Genomic DNA, 26631 nt, shown 5'->3' on the forward strand with positions numbered 1-26631 from the left:
CAATTATTAAAGTTTTTAGTTTTTTAAAAATAAATATTACTTGTGCTCCAAAACAGTTATATCAATTGATATAAATTCACATTCTCATCAGCAGTTCTATTTGTCTTTTTCTAAAGATATTCAGGTAATGACTTTTAGATGTAGGTTTTTATATGATCTCACCATTTCCAGTCCAGTCCCTTCTAATTCATTTCTATTCATCAGACAGGCTAATATTTTAAAAAATATAAATCAGATGCCACTTCATGATTTCATTCTTTTAAATAAAATGCAATCCCCTTGCTGTGGCCTGCAAAGACCAGAATTGCATTGCCCCTTCCTACCTGGCTCTAGGACTACATTTCCCAGCACTCCCTCCTCTGAGCTTAAGCCCTACTGTTCTTCCCATAGCCCCTTGAACTCACCAACATTTTTCTGGCCTGAACCCTTCAAGCCTGCCCTTCTCTCTGGCTGGGATGCACTTCCCCTGACATTTTCCACAGCTTCTTCTTATCTTTCCTATCTTAACTTATATATCACCTCCTCAGCGAAGTCTTCCCTGGCCCTCTCTTATCTGAAGTAGAATTCTTTGTTACTCCTTACAAAGCACACTGCTGACTCCTTTTCACCACCATCTATAGCTATTTACATTGTTTATTTACTTGTTTATTTTTCTCTCTCTTACTGAGACATAAGCTCCATGGGGACTGGAACCTTTTTTATCCATGTGTCCCTGTGTGTGTGTGTGTGTGTGTGTGTGCGCGCGCATGTTTGTGTGTGCCAAAGTTTATTGTGGACAATCTTTGCTCATAGCAGATACCCAATATGTATTTGTTGAATGCAGAAAGGAAGGAATGAAGCATTGAGGAACTGAAGCAGAACTGTTCCCAGGCTCTCCTACCTGATTTGATGTCATCTTCCAAGTCATTCTTCTTTCACTGGCTGAGGACCGGTAGAGGGGCGAGCTGGCTGTAGAACAAATCACCTCCCTTGTTGGTGATAGCCAAGTCATTTTCATGAGCACCGTCTCACCTTTCCAGAGGAAAGGCTGCATATGTTTCTGTGACACTCACACTGAGAGCAGCAGGCAGTGGGGCCAAAGCTCAAGTTATTTTTGGTAAGGGTATTGGAACAGTGCCATTTCAGCTTCAGCCTTGGTGCTTTGTGGTACTTGGTGAAAACACAGCCTCCTTTGGTGAAGCTTGGGAGCTCATCACCTGCTCTAGAAAAGTGTAAAAGCCTCTGGATTTTTGTACATAATTTCTTGCCCTCAATAGCTAAAGAAGAGTAATGATAATGATAAGGATGGTAATGGGCTGAATGAAATTCAGAGAGCAGGGCAAAAGTTGTTCATATGTTTAAGCTGGAGTAGATTTCTGCTTTGAATGTGGTAGATGATGACCCTTGGATTAATTTCTGGCTCTGTAATCCTATGGTTAGAAGGTTCTATTTGAGTGCATGATAAGTTTTGTATCCTATCAACAAGATGACCACATAAGAAAAGTTTTGTATCCTATCAACAAGATGACCACAAAAGATGACCACATATACCACATATTGTGGTATATGACCACAATACCAATATGTGTATTGTCTTTTAAACTCATGTTCATTTCATTTTAATTAACACTTTTTTTTTTTAGGCGGAGTCTCGTTCTGTCACCCAGGCTGGAGTGTAGTGGCGCCATCTCACCTCACTGCAAGCTCTGCCTCCCAGGTTCATGCTGTTCTCCTGCCTCCTGAGTAACTGAGATTACAGGCGCCTGCCGCCATGCCCAGCTAATTTTTTGTATTTTTAGTAGAGACGGGGTTTCACTGTGTTAGCCAGGATGGTCTCCATCTCCTGACCTCGTGATCTGCCCACCTTGGCCTCTCAAACTGCTGGGATTACAGGTGGGAGCCACCTCACCCAGCCTATGGATTCATTTTGTTCTTTCAGTAACAGACCATGCCCAAATGAAAACTTCATTCTCCATTTTCCTGTGGAGCTGGGTGTGACCATGTGACAAAACACTGGTCCATGCGATGCAAGAAAAAGAGATGTTTGACACATCTGGATCATATTTTTATTAGAAGGTTATTTCCCCTCCATGTTTTCTTCCTGCTTCCTGGGAAATGAGAGGGTATTGCTCTGTTTTCACGTTACTAATGAAGACATACCTGAGACTGGGTAATTTATAAAGGAAAGAGGTTTAATTGACTCACAGTTCCACATGGCTGGGGAGGCCTCACAGTCATGGCAGAAGACAAAGGAGAAGCTAAGGCATGTCTTACATGGCAGCAGGCAAGAGAGCTTGTGTAGGGGAACTCCCGCCTTTATAAAACCATCAGATCTCATGAGACTTACTCGCTACCACAAGAACAGTATGGAGGAAACCACCTCCATGATTCAATTATCTCCACTTTGCCCCACCCTTGACATGTGGGGATTATTACAATTCAAGGAGATTTGGGTGGGGACACAGAAAAACCGTATCAGACAATAACTAGACTCAAGAATGAAAAACCGTGTCCTGAGGTGCCAGAGTTGACCAACAAGCTTGGATCCCTGGGTGGCCTTATAGGACTAAGTGTCCTCCTTGCCCAGGATAAACTATCCTCCCTGGATTGTTACATGAAAAATAAACAAACTTTTATCCATCTTAAATCATTATATTTTGGAGTCTAATTTTTACAAAAGCTTCACATCTATTTAAATAACTTCTTGGGGTGCTGGAAGAGGGGTTCTAACAGTGTCATCAGGATCTATCATTTGCTTCTCTTTATGTCTTGGTTCTGCTCCTTTAGCGTGGCCTTCACTCTTTGATAAGCCCTCCCCTGGGCTCTCACGATATGTGTCAGCAGCTCCTGGGCTTCTTCCGTCCAGATTCCATTTCAACTGGAGTGTGAGTCTTCCTCCCAGTATTCAGTAAAAGTAACCCAATTCATTATTAATTGGCCAGCTTAGGTCATGTGCCCATGTCTGAACCAATCACCAAGCACTAGTTGTCCAAAGGAAGGCCATGGACAGGGCTGCACACGTGAGCTGGAAACAGGGGTAAGTACACTCAAAGTGAAAACGGTGACTACTATGGGAAGAACAAAGTCTGGATGCTGAGGAAACAAACAGAAATGCATACTACAAATAAGAAGCTCTAAATGTTGAAAAATTGAGTTCAAAACACAGAATGAAATAGTATTTTTTTTTCAGACATTTCCAGTAAAACTAAATCTTGTGTGGCAGTATGTTTGTTTGGCAGCACATGGTTAGGCAAGTTGTGCACTGTAGAACTCTGTAAGCACTGCTTACATTGCCTACCTCTGTGAATGGTTCTTTTCCATTTCTTTTCTTTTCTTTCTTCATTTTTTAAAATTTATTTTTGAGACAGAGTTTTGATCTTGTTGCGCAGGCTGAAGTGCAATGGCACAATCTTGGCTCACTGAAACCTCCACCTCCCAGATTCAAGTGATTCTCCTGCCTCAGCCTCCCGAGTAGCTGGGATTACAGGCATGCACCACCACACATGGCTAATTCTGTATTTTTAGTAGAGACAGGGTTTCTCCACATTGGTCAGGCTGTTCTCAAACTCCCCACTTCAGGTGATCCACCCACCTCGGCCTCCCAAAGTGCTGGGATTACAGGTGTGAGCCACCGTGCCTGGCTTTTTTCCCCTTGCTGCCAGGGCTGTGTATTGCACAATTTGGACAGGTGTAAATGTCCTGTGAATAGTATATCACAGTCTGTACGTTTTGCATGTATGTCAATTTGATTTCACCAGACAAACAAACAAAACCATATACTGGATTCAGTCTTACAATTTAAAAAAGAAATAACTTGTTCCTTCACATCTAGCTTGATATTTTCTGGTTTGATTAGAGTTTCCTCAGTTCCAGTTAAATTATTTATGGATGTTGATTATAGTCAGCATTAACTATCAAGAGATGGATTTCTCACTTTCAGTTTTTGTCAGTAATTATTTCTGTTATTGTGGGCCCTTCACTTCAAGCTCCTTATGCCTTGATTTCTTCATTCTTTTTTTCTATAATGCTGTGGATTTGGTTTATAAATGATGTGTTAGATAAATGTCTTCCACGAACACCTCTATTTTACAGCAACCATGGGCAAGCATTTTTTTTTTTTTTTTTTAAGTTCCAATCCTTCAAAAAGAGCTCTCCAAATGATTTCACCATTTCATCTCTTTTGGTGAGAGATTTAAAATTAGAACATCATTTTCCATAGAATGGCAACATGAAGACAGATGGTTTACTACGTAGCAAAAATAGTTCTCCCTGCCAGAATATCTCCTTTTTGATTGTCCCCATTTAGTCTCGGTTCTCCTATGACACATTCTTGGGGGATTCTGTTCTTTAACTGAAACTCATCAAGCCAAGGTGACTAAAAGCTAATGTTCCCAGTGAGATTGGGAAGATTCATATCGTCTTAGAGTTGAAAGACCTGTGGATGTCATCCGGTCAAACAATTCACTAGTAACTGAATCCTCTTCTCAATAGCTCTGAGCAGTGATCACCCAGCTTTAGCTTGGTCACTTCCAGTGAGTAAGAATTTTTGTCTCATTTCTGATTATTATCTTTGCCTTTGTGAATAGTGCAAATGATTAGAAAGATCTTCCTTGGAAATCAACTAGTAACCTCTCTTTCTGTGAGATCTGCTCTTCAGAAGAGGAATAGGAGAATGTTTAGGAGCAGAGCTGGGCACCACACACACCTCCCTTCAATCCTAGCTCTGATGGTGGCCAGCTGTGAGACCTTAGCAAGTCCCAGGGGCCTAACTCTTCTGAGCTTCAGTCTGTAAAGTGTGGATGCTGGTACCTAACTCATTATTCCCTTAACAAGATTAGCACAATGCCCAGCACACCGGTGCTCAATGTGTGCTAGCAATTATCAATCAAGTATGCTTCAGGGAGGTAATGCAGTCAGGGGCAGGTGAGTGTGAAATCCAGTCCCCTTCTTCATCTTGTATAGTCAGTCTCTCACAATGGCAATGAGAGCTCTATTGCCAGGCTAAGGAGGCTTAAATAGGAGCCTGGTATGTACATAACAGGACACCTACCTCAAAAAGTGCAGGCGAGTTTGAATGAGTGAATCCATGGGAAAGGCTTGGAGTATGCCTGGCACCTAGGTGGCCATCTTGATAACCACAAGGATTTACTGAGCACTTGGTCTGGGGTCAGGCTTTGGGGACAAACAGTGATGAGGTTAAGTCTCAGTCCCCTGGGAAACACATTCAGGCGGGAAAGACAGGCTCAAACAGGGAAACTGTGGCAAATGATACCAGCGAGGGCTGGGGCCCTGACACCAAGGAAACCCAAGGAAGCATTTAGCTTAGGCGGTGACAATATCCCTCTCCTCAGATGCCAAGGTCAAGGCGAGTCGCAGCAACACCGTCTCCCCAGACACGCACGCAAAATCGGCCCTTCTCGGGGAAAGGGCAGGGGCTGAAGGGAGAGGCGGGGTAGGCGGCGGCTGGAAAAAAGTGAAATTTCCTCTCCTCCTAAGTCACGGGAGCCAGGAGAGCGGGCGCTATCTCCGTAGGCTGTGCGCGAGGTGCGGGGGCGGCGGGGGCACGCTTTGGGTCTGCCAGGAGGGGAGGGATCGGAAGGGGAAGCGGGGAGGGAAAGGAGGGTGGGAGGCGCGGGGAGCGCGTTCCAAGGCGGCTGCTCGCGGGTGGCCGCAGCCCGGTGCTGGGACTCGCGCCGCTCCTCCTCTCAGTCCCCCACCCCTTCCTCCTCCTTCCTCTTTCCCCTTCCTCCTCCTCCTCCTCCTTCTCCTCCTCCTTCTCGGCCCCGGGAGGAGGCAGGGCTGGATCCCTCAGCCGCCGCCGCTCCTCCTCCTGGCAGGCCGGCCGCGAAGTCAGCTGACGCCGGCGCTCCAGCCTCGCCTCCCCGCGCCGCGCTCTGCGCTCCCCGAAAGTGGCTGCAAGCTGGCCGCCCACTCTCAGGGTTGGGGGGACAGAGAAAGTGATGTGCGTCTTCTAAAGCCTCGCCCAGCGCCGCAGAAGCAGCTTCACCTCTCCAACTTTCTCCCACCGACTGCCTGTCTTGACCCTGCCCTCCACCCTCCCCAAAGCCACTTCGGGTGCGCGCTCTTGGGTAAAGGGGGGTCACCGGCTGTCTGAGATGGCTTCCAATTTTAATGACATAGTGAAGCAAGGGTACGTGAGGATCCGGAGCAGACGCCTCGGGGTGAGTATCGATCCTCTCCGTGTTGCTGTTCGCCGGTTCGATTGTCTCTTTCCTGAGCCAGCATCCCTGGAGGGTGGACGGAGAGTCCCCGGCCGCGGGCCGGAGAATTACGCGGTGGCTTTCTCAGCCGAAACCCGCGTCTCCGGGGCTGTCACTGTAAGGCCAGCGTCTAGGTATGTAATGGCTCTATCTTTATCTCTTGGATGACTTGGCTTTCTGATGGTGGCCGCGTGTTGGGCTTCAGTAGCCACTGGAGCCCATCTACTCGAAATAAATATTTCTCGGTAGCCATGGAAGTTGGAGCTGAGAAAGCCGGGCGGGGGTGCCTGCCGGATGCCCCCGGTTCCCCTCTTTTCCCACTCGCCGCCAACTTAACTTTTCCAGGGGATGGACTGGCCGGTTGAGAAAGAGGACACGCATACTCGGTGTGAAAGAGGTCACGAACCCTCTGACCCCAGGGAGAGATTTCTGCCAAGTGTAAGGTGTCTTTGGACTCCCCCGCCTCTGTCCCAGGTGTCGTGTCAACGGCGGTGCGGACTGGCCTCTGACCGGGGCCAACTTGAGTAGATACTTGAATCTGGATTTTCCCAGGTTCGAAGCCGGGGTGATGGATTTCTGTTGCTGTAATACACCCTGGAGGTCCACGGGAGGGTTATTTACGTGGAACCTAATAGCTGGCGTAGTGCAAGTGCTCCCTACAGAGGTCCTGAAAGGAAGAATGAATGAATCTTAGGGCACTTGGGGACGGATGTTGACACAGGCTGGCTGCTTCCTTAAAACTCCCTCTCCTTTCGCCCCTTTCTCTCTGGCTCTTACCCTGGAGAAGGCTTCAAGAGAGAACCCACTCTTCCTCTCCTTGGGCCTGAATGATGGTGAAAGAATTCTTGAGAGAAAGGGAGATACTGGAATGATTTTTTTTTATTTCCTAAAAATTTCAAACTAGGTCCCTCATTTCTCTTTGCCTCTTATCAAGTGTTGTCGCTGTTTTAGTTGATCCTGTGCGTTTGGGCCAGACATAGCGGGTGAAAACTGGGGGTGGGGAGGTGCGGGGGTGGGGAGGGGAGAGAAAATATCCTTTAGCGTAATGCCTGAAATAATTATAATGTCAGTAATCGTGTGGAATGCCCCTATTGATAATGAGTGATAATTGAATAGCTTTCTCTACAAATATGTGTCATTTGGCATCTTTCTCTTACTTGGTCTTTGGACTGTTTTAATGTGCCAGATACTTTTACTGAAAACTGAAAAGAAATTTCACAGTAGTAAACTCAGCTAGGGAGGGAAGCCCTGTGGGGAGGAACATCCACAATTATTATAAAACTCTTGCCTAATTCGTTTTGGTCTTTTTCTTTTTCTTTTCTTTTCTTTTTTTCCCCCCTGCTGGTGACCATGTTTTAGTAATTATGTCCTGTGTTATTGTGAATATATACATATGTAATTAGGGAGAAATGCAACAGAACTCAGCATTTCCATCAGCTCTGCCAAAGTTTCCTTGGTTTTCTTTTCTGCTATGCAAATATTCTCATCTGCAAGAGCACCCATTGTTGGGGTACTTTACTGAGTGACTCCCATGTAAGGGGCAAACAATAATAGGAACTTTCTATTTTTGGTATGCTTATAGGCTGGCCAAGTGTTACAATTTTAAGGGGTGTAAGTTAAAAAAAACCCCACCATTCTAATTTAGCTTTACTCCATCATGTCAATGGAAGGAATTGGTACGAGACATCCATTCTCTGTTAGGGAGCATTGCAATGGGAAGAGGACATGCATTATTAATGCACAAAATATGAATTATTCATAAGGATCAGAGTTTATGCCAAATTGTGACACATGGTAATTTATTTGAAAGACTGGTTACCATCACTTTCTTGTTTGTGGTAACTGAGATTATTTTTTGTAAATTATTACAATTGACACAATATAGCCCTATGTGTGTGCCAACATTTATGGACAGATATTTGAAGCAGAAGGAACAGAAAAACAGTTTAGTTTGTATTTGTTTTATATTTTATAACATTTTTGATGCTAGTGAGCAATATACTTTCTCAAGATTTATTCTTTTTTGTCTGTGTTCACATTCAGACTTCAGAATATCTATTGAATTATGGTTATTGCTCATGGACAGAAAAGGTCAAAAATATGATCAAATAAATCTGGTCTTATTTGTTAGCATTGGTTTTCTCGCCAGTTAATTTTTAAAATATTCTTATGGTATGATTTACAAAAAAGGCTGATTACACAGTTGCCAGAACACAGTGCAAACCAAAGTTTTAATGGAGGCTGCAAATACTGGTCAAGGATGCTGTAGGGAATTGGCATGGGAACTCTTTGTCCACAGGAAGGAATGTTAGTGGTGTTAATCTAGGCTACATATAGCCTAGAACAGCATGAGACATGTATATTCTATGAACATGTACAAGTCTCAAAGAGAGGTAGGGCATTTATTTTATCTAGAACAGAATACACACTTGGTAACTTCATGCTGAAATATGCACTGAACTATATAGTGCATGGATGGTCTTGCCATTTATAACCTTCTTTAGGAACTAATACAACAGCAGTTTTATTAATGGAATCCAGACCATGTTTGGGAGGGTTTATTATTAAATACAAAAACATTTCATGGTAAGCAGCTGTTCCTTGTGCCAAGGAATAAATGCTTCTTCAGATTTGGAGAAAGAGGAGAAGGGAACGCATTCTGCTTCTATTGTTTGTTGACTTTTGACCTTTTCTGGCCTCAGTTTTCTAGTCTGTACAATGAGTACTATTTAGTGATGTTCTTGGGAGCATTAAATAAGATATTTGTGAAAATGCAATGAAAGTCTAGAACATTGATTCTACTTGTATCTTTTTTTAAAATCGAAGATGAATTAGGATTGGTAGACGGATACAGAAATTATCTATTTCCTTCTCTTTCTATGTAGAAGTGTACAAAGGCATAAATGTTTATGCAGCTCCATATTTTTTCAATGGATGAAACTTTTACATATTATATACATATATGTATATGTGTGTATTTTTATACATAGGAATAAATATATACATACAACATATGTATATATTGTATAATATATAATATACATATATATTTATACATGTGATTTTTTAACAGGATGGGAAACATTCTAAAAACATTCCCATTCAAATGGGTCACAGATAAGTGGTCACTGTCATTTGAAATCCTAAAGAGTTTAAATGATGAAACAATCAAATATGTATAGATTTATTCTCTTCTTTAAATATCAAAAAGCTTAATGAAATACGATTCATTTAACTCAAGAGTTTCAATATCTTCACATCTGTATTCCCCGGCTTAATCCCCATTGGTTCCTGGAGGTCTCCAGCTGTGCCCTAGGTACCAAATTTGTTCAGGAATGTCAATGTTACTATTTGGGGGGCTGGGGGCAGGAGGTGAGCAGCTGTCTATAATTATCTGACTAATCCACAAAATGCACTAAAAATTTCTTTTTAGGGGAGAGGCAAATCAGGCAATTTGTACGACATTAACCTGCTGAATGTGTGACTTAGATGGCATCATATAACAGTTCTCACTTCGTTTCTTTCCTTGCAATGGAGAGGATTTTCCATCAATCATTGTCATGGCTGCCCACAGTGCAAGTTCAGAATGGAAACTCGGGTCTGTTTATCTACACACAACCCCTCAGTTACTTGCTTTTAAGTGACATTTCTGTGTTCTTGTCTACCAAGGACTTAACAGCTTGGACCTCTTCTCTGACCTCCACTCATGTAAATTCCACTGTCTACCTCACATCTCCACTTGGATGACTCACAGACCTGCTGCTCCTGGAGTCCTCTCCATCTTAGCCACTAGAGGTCCCAGCATTTTGGTTGCGAAGGGAAACATCACAAGCAAACCTTGGTATCACTTCACTCTTCTCCTCTCATCTCCCACCCCTACAGGCAATCCATCAGGAGATCTTGTGGGCTGTATCTTTGAAATATATCTAGAATCCGGCTCTCACCTCACACTATCCACTGCTACCACCCTGGTCCAAACCTTCCTCATCTCCTCCCTGTAACATTGCAACCGTCTTCTAATTTGACTGCCTGCCTACACTCTTGCTCCCACCAGTGCCTTCTCAATATGGCAAAGTGTTCCTTTGGAAATGTAAGAAAGGTCATGTCACCTGGCTGCTGAAGCTGTCAGAGGCGTGAGAACCAGAGCAACTCCATCTTAAACAGGAACTGGGTAAAATAAAACTGAAACCTACTGGGCTGCATTCTAAGTTAAGGCATTCTAAGTCACGGGATGAGATAGGAGGTCGGCACAAGATGCAGGTCAGAAAGACCTTGCTGATAAAACAGGTTGCAGTAAAGCAGCCGGCCAAAACCCACCAAAACCAAGATGGCCATGGGAGTGACCTCTGCTTGTCCTCACTGCTACATGGCGCTACCCCCACCAGTGCTATGACAGTTTACAAATACCATGGCAACATCAGGAAGTTACCCTGTACGTTCAAAAAGGGGAGGCATGAATGATCCATCCCTTGTTTAGCATATCATCAAGAAATAACCATAAAAATAGGCAACCAGCAGCCCTCAGGGCTGCTTCATCTGTGGAGTAGCCATTCTTTATTCCTTTACTTTCCTAATACACTTGCTTTCACTTTACGGACTTGTCCTGAATTCTTTGTTGTGAGAGATCCAAGAACCTTCTCTTGGGGTCTGGATGTTACCCCTGTCTGGTAACAAAACCATTGGTGACTTTCCATATACTACAGAGAAGTCTTACAATGGGCCATGAGGCCCTATGCTGCCCCAGAACCCTTTCTTTTACTCCCAGTTATCTTCTCCTGGCTTGCTCTCTCGCCTCCTTCAGCCTTTTTACAGCTGCTACCTTTTCAGTGAGGGCTTTCAGGTATCTATCTATCTATCTATCTATCTATCTATCTATCTATCTATCTTTTTTTTTTTTTTTTTTGACGGAGTCTCACTCTGTTTTCCAGGCTGGAGTGCAGTGGCATGATATCGGCTCACAGCAGCCTCTGCCTTCTGGGTTCAAGCAATTCTCCTGTCTCAGCCTCCTAAGTAGCTGGGATTACAGGCATGCGCCACCATACCCAGCTAATTTTTCTGTTTTTAGTAGAGACGGGCTTTCACCATGTTGGCCAGGCTGGTCTCGAACTCCTGACCTCGAGATCCGCAAGCCTTGGTCTCCTAAAGTGCTGGGATTACAGGCGTGAGCCACCGCGCCTGGCCTCAGACCACTCTATTTTGTTTCTTCTCTCTCTCCTTTCCTTCTTTCCCTGCCCCTTTTTCTCCCTAGACTTATTACCCCCTCCCTCATTTATTTTTGTATTGTCTATATACTGCCAAGGACATGTGAGGCTCCGTGAGGGCTGGGGACTTGTTTCTGTCTTCTTTAATCATAGCTGTACCCCAGTGCCTAGTACGGGGCCCAGCACAGAGTGGGCATTTGATGAAGATTTGTGGAATAAATTCATGACCCCATCACCGTGTAGTGGCTTAAGAGCATAGGCTCTGACATGTGACTGTGTTAAAATCCCAACTCACTGGCTGGTTATGTGACTAGAACATAGGCTCTGACATGTGACTGTGTTAAAATCCCAACTCACCTAATAGATGGGTAGTAAGAGCTTAACAGGTAGTAAGAGCTTAACATAAAGAGCTTAACACAATGCTTGACACAGTAAAAACCCAATTAATGTTTATTAGGGCTCTCACTCCTACTTCACATTTTCTAACTCTTTCACTTTGGAGTTTCACCTGACCTGGTATGCCACAAAGGCTTTCATGTTTCATTTGGGGTTTTTAGATTTAAATGTTCAGGAATCCATACATTTTTAATGGTACCATGACGAAGTCATAGTCATGATATGAAAATTATACAAATAGAATAAACTCATATACTACTTTTTTTCTTTTGAGATAGAGTCTCTCTCTACTGGCCAGGCTGGAATGCCCTGGCGCGATCTCAGCTCACTGCAGCCTCCATCCCCGGGTTCAAGCAATTCTCCTGCCTCAGCCTCCTGAGTAGCTGGGACTACAGGCACGCAGGCACGTGTCACTACAGCTGGCTACTTTTGGTATTTTTAGTAGAGACAGGGTTTCACCATGTTGGCCAGGCTGGTCTTGAACTCCTGACTTCTGATGATCCATCCGTCTCAGCCTCCCAAAGTGCTGGGATTACAGGCGTGAGCCACCGCGCCCAGCCTCATCATATGCTATTGTTATTTAAGTATATATATGCACATGCACATATGAACTCATGCAACTGTTCAGTAAGATATGTGAAGTTTAGTTACTCTTTAAGAACAAGAGGCTTTGGGATAACTTTACCGGTAGGGACATTTATGGCCAGATAGACTGCGTATATATACTTGCATCAGTCAGGATGACTCAATTATTTTGGCTCCATTTGAATCAGCTTCGTTGACATGGTTTCCATGTCAGAAGGGCTTTCCAGCTGGTATTTCAGTTATCTTCATCTGATTGTCCACGTGGATCATATGATTAATTGTGCATAAAGTCAGCCTTGACATCATCATCCCCAAAACTGATTTAAGCAAAGAGTAGTCAATTTAGTGACTTTGCATATAGACATAAACCAAATGAGTGATACGATTTTCCCCACATCTGTCAATGTATTTTCAAAATCATGTTTATTAGAAGACTAGAGATATTTATTTTTAAAGCAGCTTTGTAATTTTTGTGGGGAATTGTTTGGTATTTTAAGAACTTAGTTGTCCTTGGAATATCTTTTCTTTCATTTATTTTATCATTCCTCAAATATTTCTTGAGTACCTATTCGTGTTAAGCTTAATGTAAACCACCTTAAATAAGGCAGATACGATCACCATCGTCAAGGAGTTGACAAGTTAATTTTGGATTTGTATTATTAACAAGAGATTAATGTATTCACCATAAAGAGGAATTAATCTGAGTAGCAGGTCAAACATTGAAGTGAAAAGATGCCTGCGGATATTTTTCTATTCTATTTTGTGAAGTGAGGAAGGACAAGTTTGATTTTTCTCTTACTCTAGGAATTTGATCCTAGTGGGGTGGAAATTAAACCTTTGGAGATTCTAAGCTCTCAAGGGATATGGTGCCTCCCTCCTGCAACCGCCCATTCCTGTGAAATTCAAAATAAAACTGTGAGTTTAGAAATGCCATATGATATATGTGAATGTTTAAATTAAAATAGCTTCTTTCTAGCATGCAGATGGCTAAATTTTGAATAAGTATTTGAAAGCTGATTTTTGCAGAGCAGTGTGGGGGCTGTCTTTATTTTACTAGTGTTCTTACCCTCTATTTATGCCCTGGATCCCAGAGAACAAACATGTTAACTGTGTGTCTTGTGTGCTTAAGCCAAGTTGTTAACTAGGCTCCAGGGAGAGGATGCAGGTGACTTTTCTGAGACAATGCTTTGCAGCTTGTATGAGATTCTTACAGAAGTCTGGTCTTCCCTGCCCCAGCCTCTCCCATTTCCCACCGGCTGTGCCTTCTTAAAGATTAAGATCAGGCTGGACATGGTGGCTTACATCTGTAATCCCAGCACTTTGGGAGGCTGAGGCGGGCGGATCACCTGAGGTCAGGAGTTATAGACCAGCCCAGCCAACATGGTGAAACCCTGTCTCTACTAAAAATACAAAAATTAGCTGGGCATGATGGCAGGTGCCTATAATCCCAGCTACTCAGGAGGCCGAGGCAGGAGAATCCCTTGAACACAGGAGGTGGAGGTTGCAGTGAGCTGAGATCCTGCCACTGCACTCCAGCCTGGGGAAAAAGAGCGAGACTTTGTCTTAAAAAAAAGGAAAAAATTAAGATCAATATTTCATTATTTTAAATGAATTTTTATTTTAGATAATTGTTATGTTCATATGTAGTTGTAAGAAATAATATGGAGAGATATTCCATGCCCTTTACCCATTTTCCCCCCAATGGTGACATCTTTCAAATTTGTAGGACAATATAACAGCCAAGATACAGACAATGATACAGTTGAGATATAGAACATTTCATTCCCTGGAGGCTCCTTCACAGTCTTCTTATATAGCTGCCTCTCCTGCCCCTGTCCACCATATCCCTAATCCCCTGACAACCACTAATCTGTTTTCCTTTTGTCATTTTGTCATTTCAAGAATATTATGTAAAACTGGAGTCCAGGCTTGGTGGCTCGTTCCTGTCATCCCAGGACTTTGGGAGGCCAAGGCAGAACGGCCACTTGAGCCCAGAAGTTTGAGACCGGTCTTAGGCAACATAGTGAGACCGTCTCTACAAAAAATAAAAATAGAAAATTAGCCAGGCGTGGTGGTACACGCCTGTAGTGCTAGTTACTTGAGAGGCTGAAGTGGGAGGATCACTTGAGCCTGCGAGGTTGAGGCTACAGTGGACCGTGATCATCCCACTATACTTCAGCCTGAACAACAGAGCAAGATGAGACTCTGTCTCAGAATTTTTTAAAAAGAATATTATGTAGGCCGGGCATGGTGGCTCATGCCTGTAATCACGGAACTTTGGGAGGTTGAGGTGGGCAGATCACAAGGTCTGGAGTTTGTGACCAGCCTGACCAACATGGTGAAACCCTGTCTCTACTAAAAATACAAAAATTATTCGGGCGTAGTGGTGTGTGCCTGTAATTCCAGCTACTCTGGAGGCTGAGGTGGGAGAATCGCTTGAATCTGGGAGGTAGAGGTTGCAGTGAGCAGTGGAGGTTGCGGTGAGCCGAGATCGTGCCATTGCCCTGCAGCCTGGGTGAAAAGAGTGAGACTCCTTCTCAAAAGAAAAAAAAAAAAAGAATGTAATGTAAAAGAACCATATAGGATGTAACGTTTGGGGATTGGCTTTTTAAAAACTCAATATAATCCCGAGATTCGTTCAGGTTGTTGTGTGTATAAGATTGTTCTTTTTTCTTGCTGAGTAGTGTTCCATGGTGTGTATGTAGTTTGTTTAGACACTCACATGTTGAAGGACATGGGTTGTTTCTGGTTTTTGGCTATCATGAGTAAAGCTGATATACTAATATCCGCGTTTGTGCAGAGATTTTCATGTGGACGTAAGTTTTCATGCCCCTAGGCAAATGTCCAGGAGTGCAATTGCTGGCTTGTAGAGTTGTGTCTAGTTTTTAAAGAAACTGCTGAACTGTTTTCTCAGAGAGGTTGTACCATTTTACATTCACATCAGCAACGTGCGAGTGATCCGGTTTTTCTGCATCCTCGCCAGCATTTGGTGTCATCACTGTGTTTTATCTTAGCCATTCTTCTAGGTGTGTGGTGGTATCTTACTGTGGTTTTAATTTGCATTTTTGTAAAGGGTAGCAACGTTGAACATCTTTTCATGTTCCTGTTTGCATCTGTATACCCATCTGTATACCCATTTCAGTGAAGTGCCTGGATTGCTTTTTTTTAGCGGTTGAGTTTTGAAAGTTCTTCATACATTCTAGACATCAACCTCTTTTAGATACGTGATTTGCAAGTATCTTCTCTCAGTCTTGTCTTGCCAGCCTAATATCCTGAAGATGTTTTAATTTTTTTTTGTAAGTGTTATAGTTTTATCTTTTATATTTAAGTCCATCATCCATTTTGAGTAATTTTTGTACAAGGTGTGCATTTCAGGTCAAGGTTATGCCTGTGGATGCACAGTTACTCCAGCGCTTTTTTGAAAAGGTTGTTTTTTTTTTTTCATTGAGCATTTTTATGTGTGTCTTTGCCTGGGCCCTCTGTTCTGTTCCATTGTTCTATATGCCTTATCTATGTACAGTGATATGTCTATATATGTCTGTATTTGTAACTATACAGTAAGTCTTGAAATAGGGCACACTGATCCCTCTCAGTTTATTCTTTTTCAAAATTGTTTTAGCTATTCTATTTCCTTTACCTTTTAATATAAATTTTTAAATAATGTCTATAACTACTAGAAATCTTCCGGGGACACTGTCTCATTCTCTACACATATACACACACAATTTAATTTGTGCATTAGTTTTTTTTTTTTTTTTGTGGTGGAAATAGCGTAAGTTTGAGACTCACATTTTAGTTTGGGTCTCAGCTTGGCTGCTTATTGGCTCTGTGGCCTAAGAGAAAAATTGCTTATTCTTTCTGATCTTTACCTTACTTATATATGAAAAATGAGGATAATATGTGAAAGATGCGTATACCAGGGGCTTAATCCTGTGCCTGAATCATAGTGGAAACTCAGTGAGTCATACTACTGATTTTTATTTTTCATTGGTAAGAGGTTGAAACGATATTTTTAGTTTCTTGTCTGTAAGAACCATGGCCTGGTGGAAATTAATTCACTCATATTCCAGCGGAAGAGTCATGTTTTTGATAATAAAAAATAAGGTTGCATTCTGTCTTCCTCTTGCTGTTGACTTCTGTGATATATTTTTGTAATATTGGGTTTGTTTAGGAGCCTCCAGTGAAATCCTATCTTAGAACATAAAGACTTGAATGTATTAGCCAAAATGGCAGACCTTTGATTAAAAGACTGGCCACGGTATTTTTGCCTGTTAACTCTAACAGCTTTGTCCAAATGTGAGATTTATATGTCTGGAGAGAGAATGTTAGGGTAGTAAACAACATTCAGTCATAAAATGAGAAAAAGTGTTATTTATTGCTCAACATATCTCAAAGAGTTGGTGACTACTAGGGCTTTTCCTAGAGAGGACCATCCTAACTTAGGTGCGGAGTGTTCAGGCTGACAGCATCATGTTTCATTACGTTAATTAACTTTATATTATGTTAAATTTTACATTTTCTTTCAAGTGACACTGGTTTCCAATTTCAGATAAGAATGTGTGCTTCCTCTTTAAACAAAGCTTATTTATTTAAAAAAGTAAAGTAACTTGGCCGGGCACGGTGGCTCAAGCCTGTAATCCCAGCACTTTGGGAGGCCGAGACGGGCGGATCACGAGGTCAGGAGATGAGACCATCCTGGCTAACACGGTGAAACCCCGTCTCTACTAAAAAATACAAAAAACTAGCCGGGCGAGGTGGCGGGCGCTTGTAGTCCCAGCTACTTGGGAGGCTGAGGCAGGAGAATGGCGTAAACCCGGGAGGCGGAGCTTGCAGTGAGCTGAGATCTGGCCACTGCACTCCAGCCTGGGCGAAAGAGCGAGACTCCCTCTCAAAAAAAAAAAAAAAAAAAGTAAAGTAACTTAATTCATGTTAACTTATAGCGCAGGTATTATATGACCATGCAGTGGCAAAAATTTTGGAGGCAGGTGAGAGTACACAGATGCAGTGCAAATCCAAAGGGTGCAGGGCTGAAGTTTGGGAAACTGCAGACCAGTGTACTTATTTTTTAAAATAGCTTTTCTAAAATGTCTTTACTTATAGCTGTTATATGTCATCATTTTATATAAATAACTTAAAAATTAGGTGCTCAGGGAAAAAACTCCCATGTACCCAATACCATCCTCTTACAAAACTTTCCTCTGATATCACCATGTGTATGTCACTTCTCACCCCCCAAAAACTGTACAACCTTATTTTGGTTTTGCCCAAGCCCTTATTTTTTCTTCCCTTCATTCAAATGTACAATGGATACTGCTGTGATTAACAGAAAGAGAAACTAGCAAGTCTCATGAATGGACTGACTCATATTAGTTAAAATACTGGCACTGAGTTCAGTGCTTTTATTTAATACAAGTTTCCATGTTTAGAAGAGCAATTCAACTCTTAGAATTCATTTTATTATCTTAACACCATATATTCATTCAATAAAAGAAATTCATTTTCCAAACTTTTAAGAAATCATACTTATTTGAATCCCCTCTTTATACTAATTTCTCCGTTTCCAGGTTTCTTCCCACCAAAGTGCAGAAATTTTGGCTAATCCGTGAAAAAGTCACTTTTTGAGTCTGGGTTCCATTCCACTAGCAGTGGCCTCAAATGTGGAAGTTATCACGAACCTAGTCTAGTCTTCAGCATCCATTAATTCAATGTGGTGTAAAGTGAAATTGGATAGGAACCTTTCCAAGAAAGTTTGTCCTCTTGGAGAAGTCTTCACTAGTTTGAATCCATCTTGTTCATTAACTGGCTGCTCTTACTTCTGATTTTCTCCTGGCTGGCTGTGTCTTGGCATCCATATTCCTGCCTCAGAATGACTTGCTTTGATTACAACATTTAAAGTTGACTCCTCACATTCTTCTAGAACATCACCTAATTTAATTCATGTATAGAACTTAACAATTTTTTAAAATTTTGTGCCATTTGTTCTCTTTCTGTTTCTCTGTTTCTATATACATTTTTTTCTTGTTTGTTTTTCTTCTGTAAGAGAGGGAATGAATAAGATAGCCAAAGTCCTTGGCCTCATAGAACTTACTCTAAGAGATATAAGTTTTATCTTACATATATTATTTGCTTATGTATTTTTCCTTCCTTCCTTCCTTCCTTCCTTCCTTTCCTTCCTTTCCTTCCTTTCTTCCTTCCTTCCCTCCCTCCCCTCCCCTTCTGCCTTCCCTTCCCTTCCCTTTCTTCCTTTTGTTATTAAATATGTGCATGAAGTAGGTGTTATTTTATGCCCATTTTACGAATTATTTACATCTTAGAGTAAGTTCTCTGAGGCCAGGGACTTTGGTTATCTTGTTCACTGCTGTATCCCCAGGTCATAGTCCTTAGTAAATTCTCAATATTTGTTGATTGAATGGATGAATGGTTTTACTTCCTGTCAGAAGAATGGAATGGTATATTCAGATGTGAGAAGACAAATAGAAAACTGTGCCTATATCCCATCTCATTTTGTAGTAGATTCTCTTCTGAGCAGTAGAACATTTTAGAATTTCTCATAGTTGTTTATATATAATCTGCAAATTCATCATCAGGAAATACAGCAATTAATATCAAAGGTTTGGATTTACTCCATTAAAGTTAAATTTTATTTGATTTCTTTTGAAGTAGGTAACATGTACACTTGGTATAAAATTTGAGGATACAAAGTTTATACACTAAAGAGTAGAGTTTCCTTTCATCTCCATTTCCTAGAGTCATCTAGTTCCCTTTTTCAGAAGCAACCACTGTGAATAGTTTCTTCCAGAATGGTCTATATATAAGTAATTTTATGTGTGTGAGTGGGTGTGTGTGCATGTGTGTGTATGTGCATTTGCATGCAATTTTTACTTATATAGTCTTCTGAGCCATGGATTTTTTATTTAGTGATATATCATAGTTTTTAATAATTTGATAGGATTCCCCTGTATGGATATATCTTATTTGATTATTTATTGATTCTTCTTTCCTTCCTTTTATTTGTTAAATATGTGCATAAAGTAGGTGTTATTTTATGCCCATTTTACAAATTATGAAACTGAGATACTAAGAGGTTAAGTTTTCGGCCAACTCACACAGCCTTACGTGTCAGAGCCTGGGTTCAAATCCACTGTCTTTCTCTTTCACGGAACATTGGGGTAAATCCATTTTTTTCCCTCTGTTACAAACAGTGCTACAGACCACCCCTCATCACACCCAGTGGAGATCCTGGAGGTGAATAAATTCTTAGAAGAAGTGGGACTTATTGTTCCAAGAGTATTCACATGTAGAATTTCATGAAAGTTGCTTGGGAGGATGTTCTCTAGCAACGTACCAGAAAGCCCATTTCCTCTCATTTTGTCACATTACGCCCAAGAGCTTTTTTTAATGTTTTGCCAGTCTACTAGGTGAGAAATGGACTCATTTGTGTATAGATTTCCCTAACTTGAGGCTGAGTTTTAGGGCATTTTATAATTAGAATCTTTTCAGTTGTGCAGGTTTTTTTCTTTTAAGAGTAATATTTACTCAACTCAAAAAGTAGTTATTTAGTGAACATTTAGAAATATATAAATCATAATTTACTTTCTTAAAACACACATTCCTGGGAAATGGCTCTATGGAAATCTTTTACCTAGAAGATAGGATAAATTATATGTTAGCTGTTACTGTATTTATTTTTACTCTAAAAATTAAATTATGAATTTGTACTTTTGATAAATGTATGTTGAATGAAATGATACATATATACATACACATACATATATACATATATATTTTAAATTTAAGCAGATAAATACATATTGACTAATACAGCTCAGTCTATATTCTTGGTCAATCTTATAAAATACTTCGAGTGTGTCTAGCTGTGTGGCAGGAGTGGGAGGGTAGGGTATGATGTGAATCTTTGTACTGAGTGCTAGATATACTTTCTGAATATTGCATTTATGTTGTTCTTAGGTATCTGGTATCTTGAGCCTCTCTTTTCCTTTCTCTCTTATTTTTGTTTTTATTTTTTGAGATGGAGTCTTGCTCTGTCGCCAGGCTGGAGTGCAGTGGCATAATCTTGGCTCACAGCAACCTCCACCTCCTGTGTTCAAGCAATTCTCCTGCCTCAGCCTCCCGAGTAAGTAGCTGGGAATACAGGCACACACCACCATGCCCAGCTAATTTTTGTATTTTTAGTAGAGATGGGGTTTCACCATGTTGGTTAGGATGGTCTCGATTTCCTGATCTTGTGATCCGCCCACCTTGGCCTCCCAAAGTGCTGGGATTACAGGTGTGAACCACCGCACCCAGCCTCTTTTCCTTTCTCTCTAAGCTCTGGCCACATCAGCTCCTTTTCACTCTTCAAATGATGAACTCTTTTCCGTCCATATCTTTGCCGTCTCACACTTCTCTTTGTCAGTAATGTTCTTCCATGGCAGGCTCTGACCTCATTGTCAGGTCGAAAGTCCCCTGCCCAGAGAACTGTGGACCATCCAATCTCAGATGGTCTCCTTCAGGTATTCTCTGTCTCTCTCCCTTTTAATTGCATGCAGGATCATGCCTCACAACTGTAATGATTTCTTAAATTACTCATTTCTTTGTTGCTTGTTTCTTTTAGTAACCACAAGCACTGAGCGGGTCTTTTTCTGTTTTGTTCATGGCTAAATTCTTAGTGGCTAGAATACTATCTGAGCACACAGTAGGTGCTCAATAAATATTTAAGTGAAAATTGAAAACCTGAAATAACATCTTGCATGTTAAATTATGAAAGAGGTGAGTCACCCTAGCATAGAATGCATACACTTCAAGACATTCATACATGTCAAGAAATTGCAAAAGGTTTGTGGAATTCTATTGTACGATTCTTGATTCTTGTAGTCTTTTTGCAGTATCGCAGCTGCAGTCCCCAGGACAGGCCAAACTGGTAGAACAGAAACCTGGCCAGGGTGAGAAGGGCCCAGTTTTCACCCCTGTCCTACTTCTGGCCATCTGCTATGAGCAGACCAGGTCACTGAACTGCTTATACCTCCGCTTCCGCTGCAGAAGATGGAGACAGAAATGTCTTCCCTCCTTCCCCCACCTCTGCACAGGAAGTGTGTTCACCTCTGCACAGGAAGTGTGACTGTGGATGTGAAGAGCCTCTCAAGTACCCGGAACGTTCTGTTCAGTCCTAAGTGGGTCTTCCCGGCATCCACCATTGGCTTCCTGAGTGGAAAATAGCAGAGAAAACTGGGGATTTTTCTCCAAAGTTACCATGACTTGTATCAGATGCCAAACAACTGAATTTTCCTTTGGATTCCAAGAGTGATCTGATATGAGAAAAAGCAGAGTTTAATTTCTGGCAAAGAATGGCAAAAAATGGAAGAAAGAGAGAGTGAAAGAAAGAGAAAAAGGAAGAAAGACACAGGGAGAGAAAGAAAGAACATGGACCCACTCTACAACAAAGGATATCATATACATAGATGACATAGATGTCATATTTATAAATTAATATGTCATATATTAAAATTCTCTTAAATTAACCAGTATTTTATATTATATATACATGATAGAGAAATAAAACAATGCAAAATAGGATAGAATGAAAAGAAAAATTTTCTCCAACCCCAGACTGGTCTCACTTCCTGGGATTAGTCATTCTAATCATTAGTCATTCTTAGTAGATTCTTGTATCTTTGTACAGAGATGTTTATTAGAGGCAAGCATAAAAGTGCGTGTACTTGTGTGTATATGTGTAATTTGTTTTACACACATGGGTTCATACTATACAATCCTGTTATATACTTTGTCCCTTTTAACTTATGTTGAAACACTTTTCAAAAATTTTTAAGAATGGTCAATATTCATTGTTTTCTTCTGTCACAATTTCTTTGATGTAGTCCACTAACAATGGACATTTTTAGGTAGTTTCCAGTTTTTGCTATATAAATGATGAGGTAGTGACATCCCTGACTATACACTCATGCATACTGATACTGTATTTCTAAGATAAGTCCTAAAAAGGAAGTTATCTTACAAAGTTGTGTACATTTACACTTTTGAGGAATAATAAGAAATTTTCTTCAAAGAGGTTGTACCAGGTACACTCTAATAAAGAATGCTTGTAAGAGTGTGGCTTTGTGTGTGTGTGAGCACGCGCATGCGTGTGTGTGTGTGTTTTAGGAGCAGAGGGAACAGAGAGAACAACCTTTTAAAGGATGTTCTTGGCCAGGTATGGTGGTTCATGCCTGTAATCCCAGCACTTTGGGAGGCGACGGAGGGTGGATCACTTGAGGTCAGGAGTTCAAGATCAGCCTGGCCAACATAGTGAAACCCTGTCTCTACTAAAAATTACAAAAAAAAAAAGAAAAAAAAATTAGCCAGGAGTAGTGGCGGGTGCCTGTAATCCCAGTTACTCGAAAGGCTGAGGCAGGAGAATTGCTTGACCCTAGGAGGCGGAGGTTGCAGTGAGCTGAGACTGAGCCACTGCACTCCAGCCTGGGTGACAGAGTGAGAATCTGTCCCCCTCCAAAAAAAAAAAAAAAAAAAAGGGATGTGTTTGTCCGTCTGCTCCTTAGCTCAATCCCCCACTCCCCAAATCTGTTCTCTTTATGGCAAATTAATTACCTAAAAATTGAACCTAATCCTATCCTACCTTTCTTACAACTTTCCAGTGCCTTCCCCTTGCACATGAATATCTCTGAAATGTACTCAGGACACTGTGTGACCCAGAGCCTGCTGCATTCACTCACTGTGTTACACCATACTCCCCAAAATCAGTGCATGAGCCCAACACACCTCCTTTAGTTCCTCCAGTAGCCACGTGCTCTTTCCTTTGTCACCATGCTTATATGTGCTCTTCCTGTCGACTAGCAAATTCTTCCCCTTACTCTTAGTTTCTCAAATTACTGCTCATCTTGAAAATCCAGGCTGGGATGTCATTGATTACGAGATGCTTTTTCTGACACATCCCCATCTAAATGGTAGGGTTAGCCCCTTGCTACAGGTGGACATGTAAATTTAATTAAAATTAAATACAAATGTAAAAACCCAATCCTAAGTCACACTAGCCACATTTTAAGTGATAAGTAGCCACGTACATAGTAATCAGTGCCTACTATTTTGGACAACACAGATATATTTCCAGGCTGAATGCAGTGGCTCAGGCCTGTAATCCCAGCACTTTGGGAGGCTGAGGTGGGAGGATCACTTGAGGCCAGGAGTTTGAGACAAACCTGGGCAACTTAAGGAGACCCCCATTTCTACACAAATTAACTTAGTTGGGTGTGGTGGCTGGCATCTGTAGTTCTAACTACTCGGGAAGCTGAGGGGGGAGGATCATTTAGGCCCAGGAGTTGGAGGCTGCAGTGAGCCATGATCATGCCACTGCACTCCAGCCTGGGTGACAGAGTGAGACCCAGTCTCAAAATAAAAATTAAAAATTAAATAAAATATTTCTATAGTTGTAGAGAATTCTATTGGACAGTGCTGCCCTATAGCCCTACATTACTTCTTCATGACACTCATGGCTTAAAAGTATTTGTTTTGAGAATGTTGTTTTGATGATTTTGGCCTCATTAGCCTGTGAGCTTCACAAGGGCACCGCTTGTCTTGCTTCTTGCTTTTTCCCATATATTAAATGTTCAATAACTATCTGTTGAATGAATAAATGAGTAAATGAATTAAAGAATTCCTCCTAGCTCTCAGCTTTATTGCCATATTCTTAATGTTCAGTGGACCTCCTGGGAAGGAGCTGGATGTTCTACACTTTTACCCATTTCCTTCAAAACTGCAGTTGGATACCTTAGCAAGACTCATTCATCTGGGGATATTTAGCCTTTCCTGTTGGGCTTGACATTTCAGAATCCATTGCTTAACTATGGGAAGACTGACCATGATTGAGCTAGACCTGTGTAGTGAGCCTAGTTTTAACAGTTTGCTTCCCAGATCTCCATCCTGGGAATGCATTCCCAGAAGCATTCCTTCTCCCAGCTGCCTGGAGTGTGATTCAATGACAACTTGCAGCTGAGCTGGTACTTAGTTGGGTGTGGTGGCTGGCACCTTTAGGCAAGGTAGCTTCGCCCTTGGTTCTCCCTTTATTTTACCCAGTGTTCTCAAAACTAAAATGGCTCTTTAATTTTCATAAAATGGAAATTTGGAGATCATATTTTATTTATTATCTTGTTAAAATGCCCTAGTCTCCTCAGTACATTCGTACACTGAAAAAAATCTTTGGAAGCCCTTACTGAGAGTGCAACACAGCTGACCCGTGCCCGCCCTTGACTCCCTCCAAGGTGCTGATCCTGAGGGCCCTCCCCAGACAACACCCCACATGCAGATCTCCTTCTTGGAATCTGCTCCTGGAAAACCCAGTCTCCAGCAACCTGACATGTCATTGCAAATCTGCAACTTTAGACCAACCTTCTAAAGAGGTATTCAAGACCTTTTGCAAGAATTGGGCTTGATTTGTTGGCCCATGGTTCTCCCTTTATTTTACCCAATGTTCTCAACACTAAAATGGCTCTTTAGTTCAATTTTCATAAAATGGAAATTTGGTAGATCATATTTTATTTATTATGTTGTTAAAAATGTCCCAATCTCCTCAGTAGAGTCATACACTAAACAAATAAAGAAGAAAATCCCTTAACTGGTTCATTACATTGAATTTGCACTGGGTAAAGGGTTAATACCAACCGTGTTTTTCTCTGGGAGGAAGAAGCTCCAAACAGTAGGCAAGATTTCCATGCCTTGAAGAAACGTTACTTTAGCATTTCTTACATCAAAGGCCTAATAACAGCTCTTCCTGAGTACCTGTTTATATCACCATGAAAAGGGAATGCTGGTTATAGCTCACTGTAGCCAGAGGGAAGAGAGATGCTTTTGTCTGTGGGGTTGATTCCACTTTAATCCTGAACAGGGTATTTGGCCATCAAGTAGCCTACTGACTAAGGAGAGACAATATTATTTTTTTCTCTCATAACTGTCAATTTCACTGGGCAGCTATACATATCTGGGGAATATTTCTATAATAGATGGAATTATAGAAGTTATGCTGACAAGACAAGCAGATGTTTTGAGATTGATTAAATATTTAGAAAGAAGTGGCTGGGTGCAGTGGCTCACGCCTGTAATCCCAGCACTTTGGGAGGCCAAGGTGGGCTGATCACCTGAGGTAAGGAGTTCAAGACAAGCCTGGCCAACATAGTGAAACCCCATCTCTACAAAAATTAGCCGGGCATGATGGTGGGTGCCTGTAATCCCAGCTACTTGGGAGGCTGAGGCGGAAGAATTGCTTGAACCCGGGAGTTGGAGGTTGCAGTGAGCCAAGATCGCGCCTTTGCACTCCAACCTGGACAACAGAGCAAGACTCCATCTCAAAAAAAATTAGAAGTACATTTCCCGGGCTCCTGGGGTACCTCTTAGTGAGATTGGCAATTTTACACATAGGATCGTTCTTTATCATACAGAAGTAAATTTCTGAAGTTAAATTCATTTTAGAGTGACAGACACAGGATCAAGTGTGTGTGAAGCAGATTGGACATTTTTGTTGGCATTAAATTTTGAAGTTAGTTTTCAGACACAGATGAAGTTGAATATTATAAAGATGAAGAAAAGACCTTTTGTTAGACTAATTGCTCTAATATTAACTCAAGAATGGGTCAACTTTCTGCAAGCTAAGGTCATGCATTCTAGGGAATTTGATCTTGATTTTAAATAGGCATTATGAATACAAAGTTAGAAACGCCAGTTTCTCCTTTTATCTTCCAAAGGTTTAGACTGAGAAAGGCACTGGCATATTAGCTGGAGAAAGACTAATAGGAAGGATATAAGGATTATTAAAAATGTGTCTTACTATTCTCTGATCTAAAGAGGCATGCAAGTGAAGATTATATTAAATTTAAGGGAGAACATATTGGATGAATAACATTAGTTCAAGTTTTGAAATCCTTGAAAAGAAAAAAAGAGCCAGACGCAGTGGCTCATGCCTGTAACCCCAGCACTTTGGGAGGCTGAGGTGGGTGGATCACGAGGTCAGGAGATCGAGACCATCCTGGCTAACATGGTGAAACCCCATCTCTACTAAAAATACAAAAATTAGCTGGGCATGGTGGCAGGTGTCTGTAGTCCCAGCTACTTGGGAGGCTGAGGCCGGAGAATGGCGTGAACCCGGGAGGTGGAGCTTACAGTGAGCCAAGATTGCGCCACTGCACTCCAGCCTGGGCAACAGAGAGAGACTCCATCTCAAAAAAAAAAAAAAAAAAACGGCCAGGCGC

General features: G+C 41.5%; 1 protein-coding gene across 2 annotated transcripts in view; it reads left to right on the plus strand.

Annotated features, from left to right (window-relative positions):
• The first annotated feature begins 5622 nt into the window (after positions 1-5622).
• Positions 5623-26631, plus strand: part of DOK5 (docking protein 5) — a 172862-nt gene continuing 151853 nt past the window's right edge. Inside the window, exons 1-2 of one of the 2 annotated variants that reach the window (XM_023189580.1) lie at positions 5623-6161; positions 24652-25004. In XM_023189580.1, coding sequence (XP_023045348.1) covers positions 6096-6161; positions 24652-24822 — 237 coding nt within the window. In that variant the 5' untranslated portion in view covers positions 5623-6095 and the 3' untranslated portion in view covers positions 24823-25004. Of the gene's footprint in view, positions 6162-24651; positions 25005-26631 lie in introns of those variants that run through there. The other variant, XM_023189579.2, reaches the window with a different exon arrangement.

The sequence above is a fragment of the Piliocolobus tephrosceles genome, chromosome 20, assembly GCF_002776525.5.
Source record: "Piliocolobus tephrosceles isolate RC106 chromosome 20, ASM277652v3, whole genome shotgun sequence".
In the NCBI taxonomy this organism is placed as follows: domain Eukaryota; kingdom Metazoa; phylum Chordata; class Mammalia; order Primates; family Cercopithecidae; genus Piliocolobus; species Piliocolobus tephrosceles.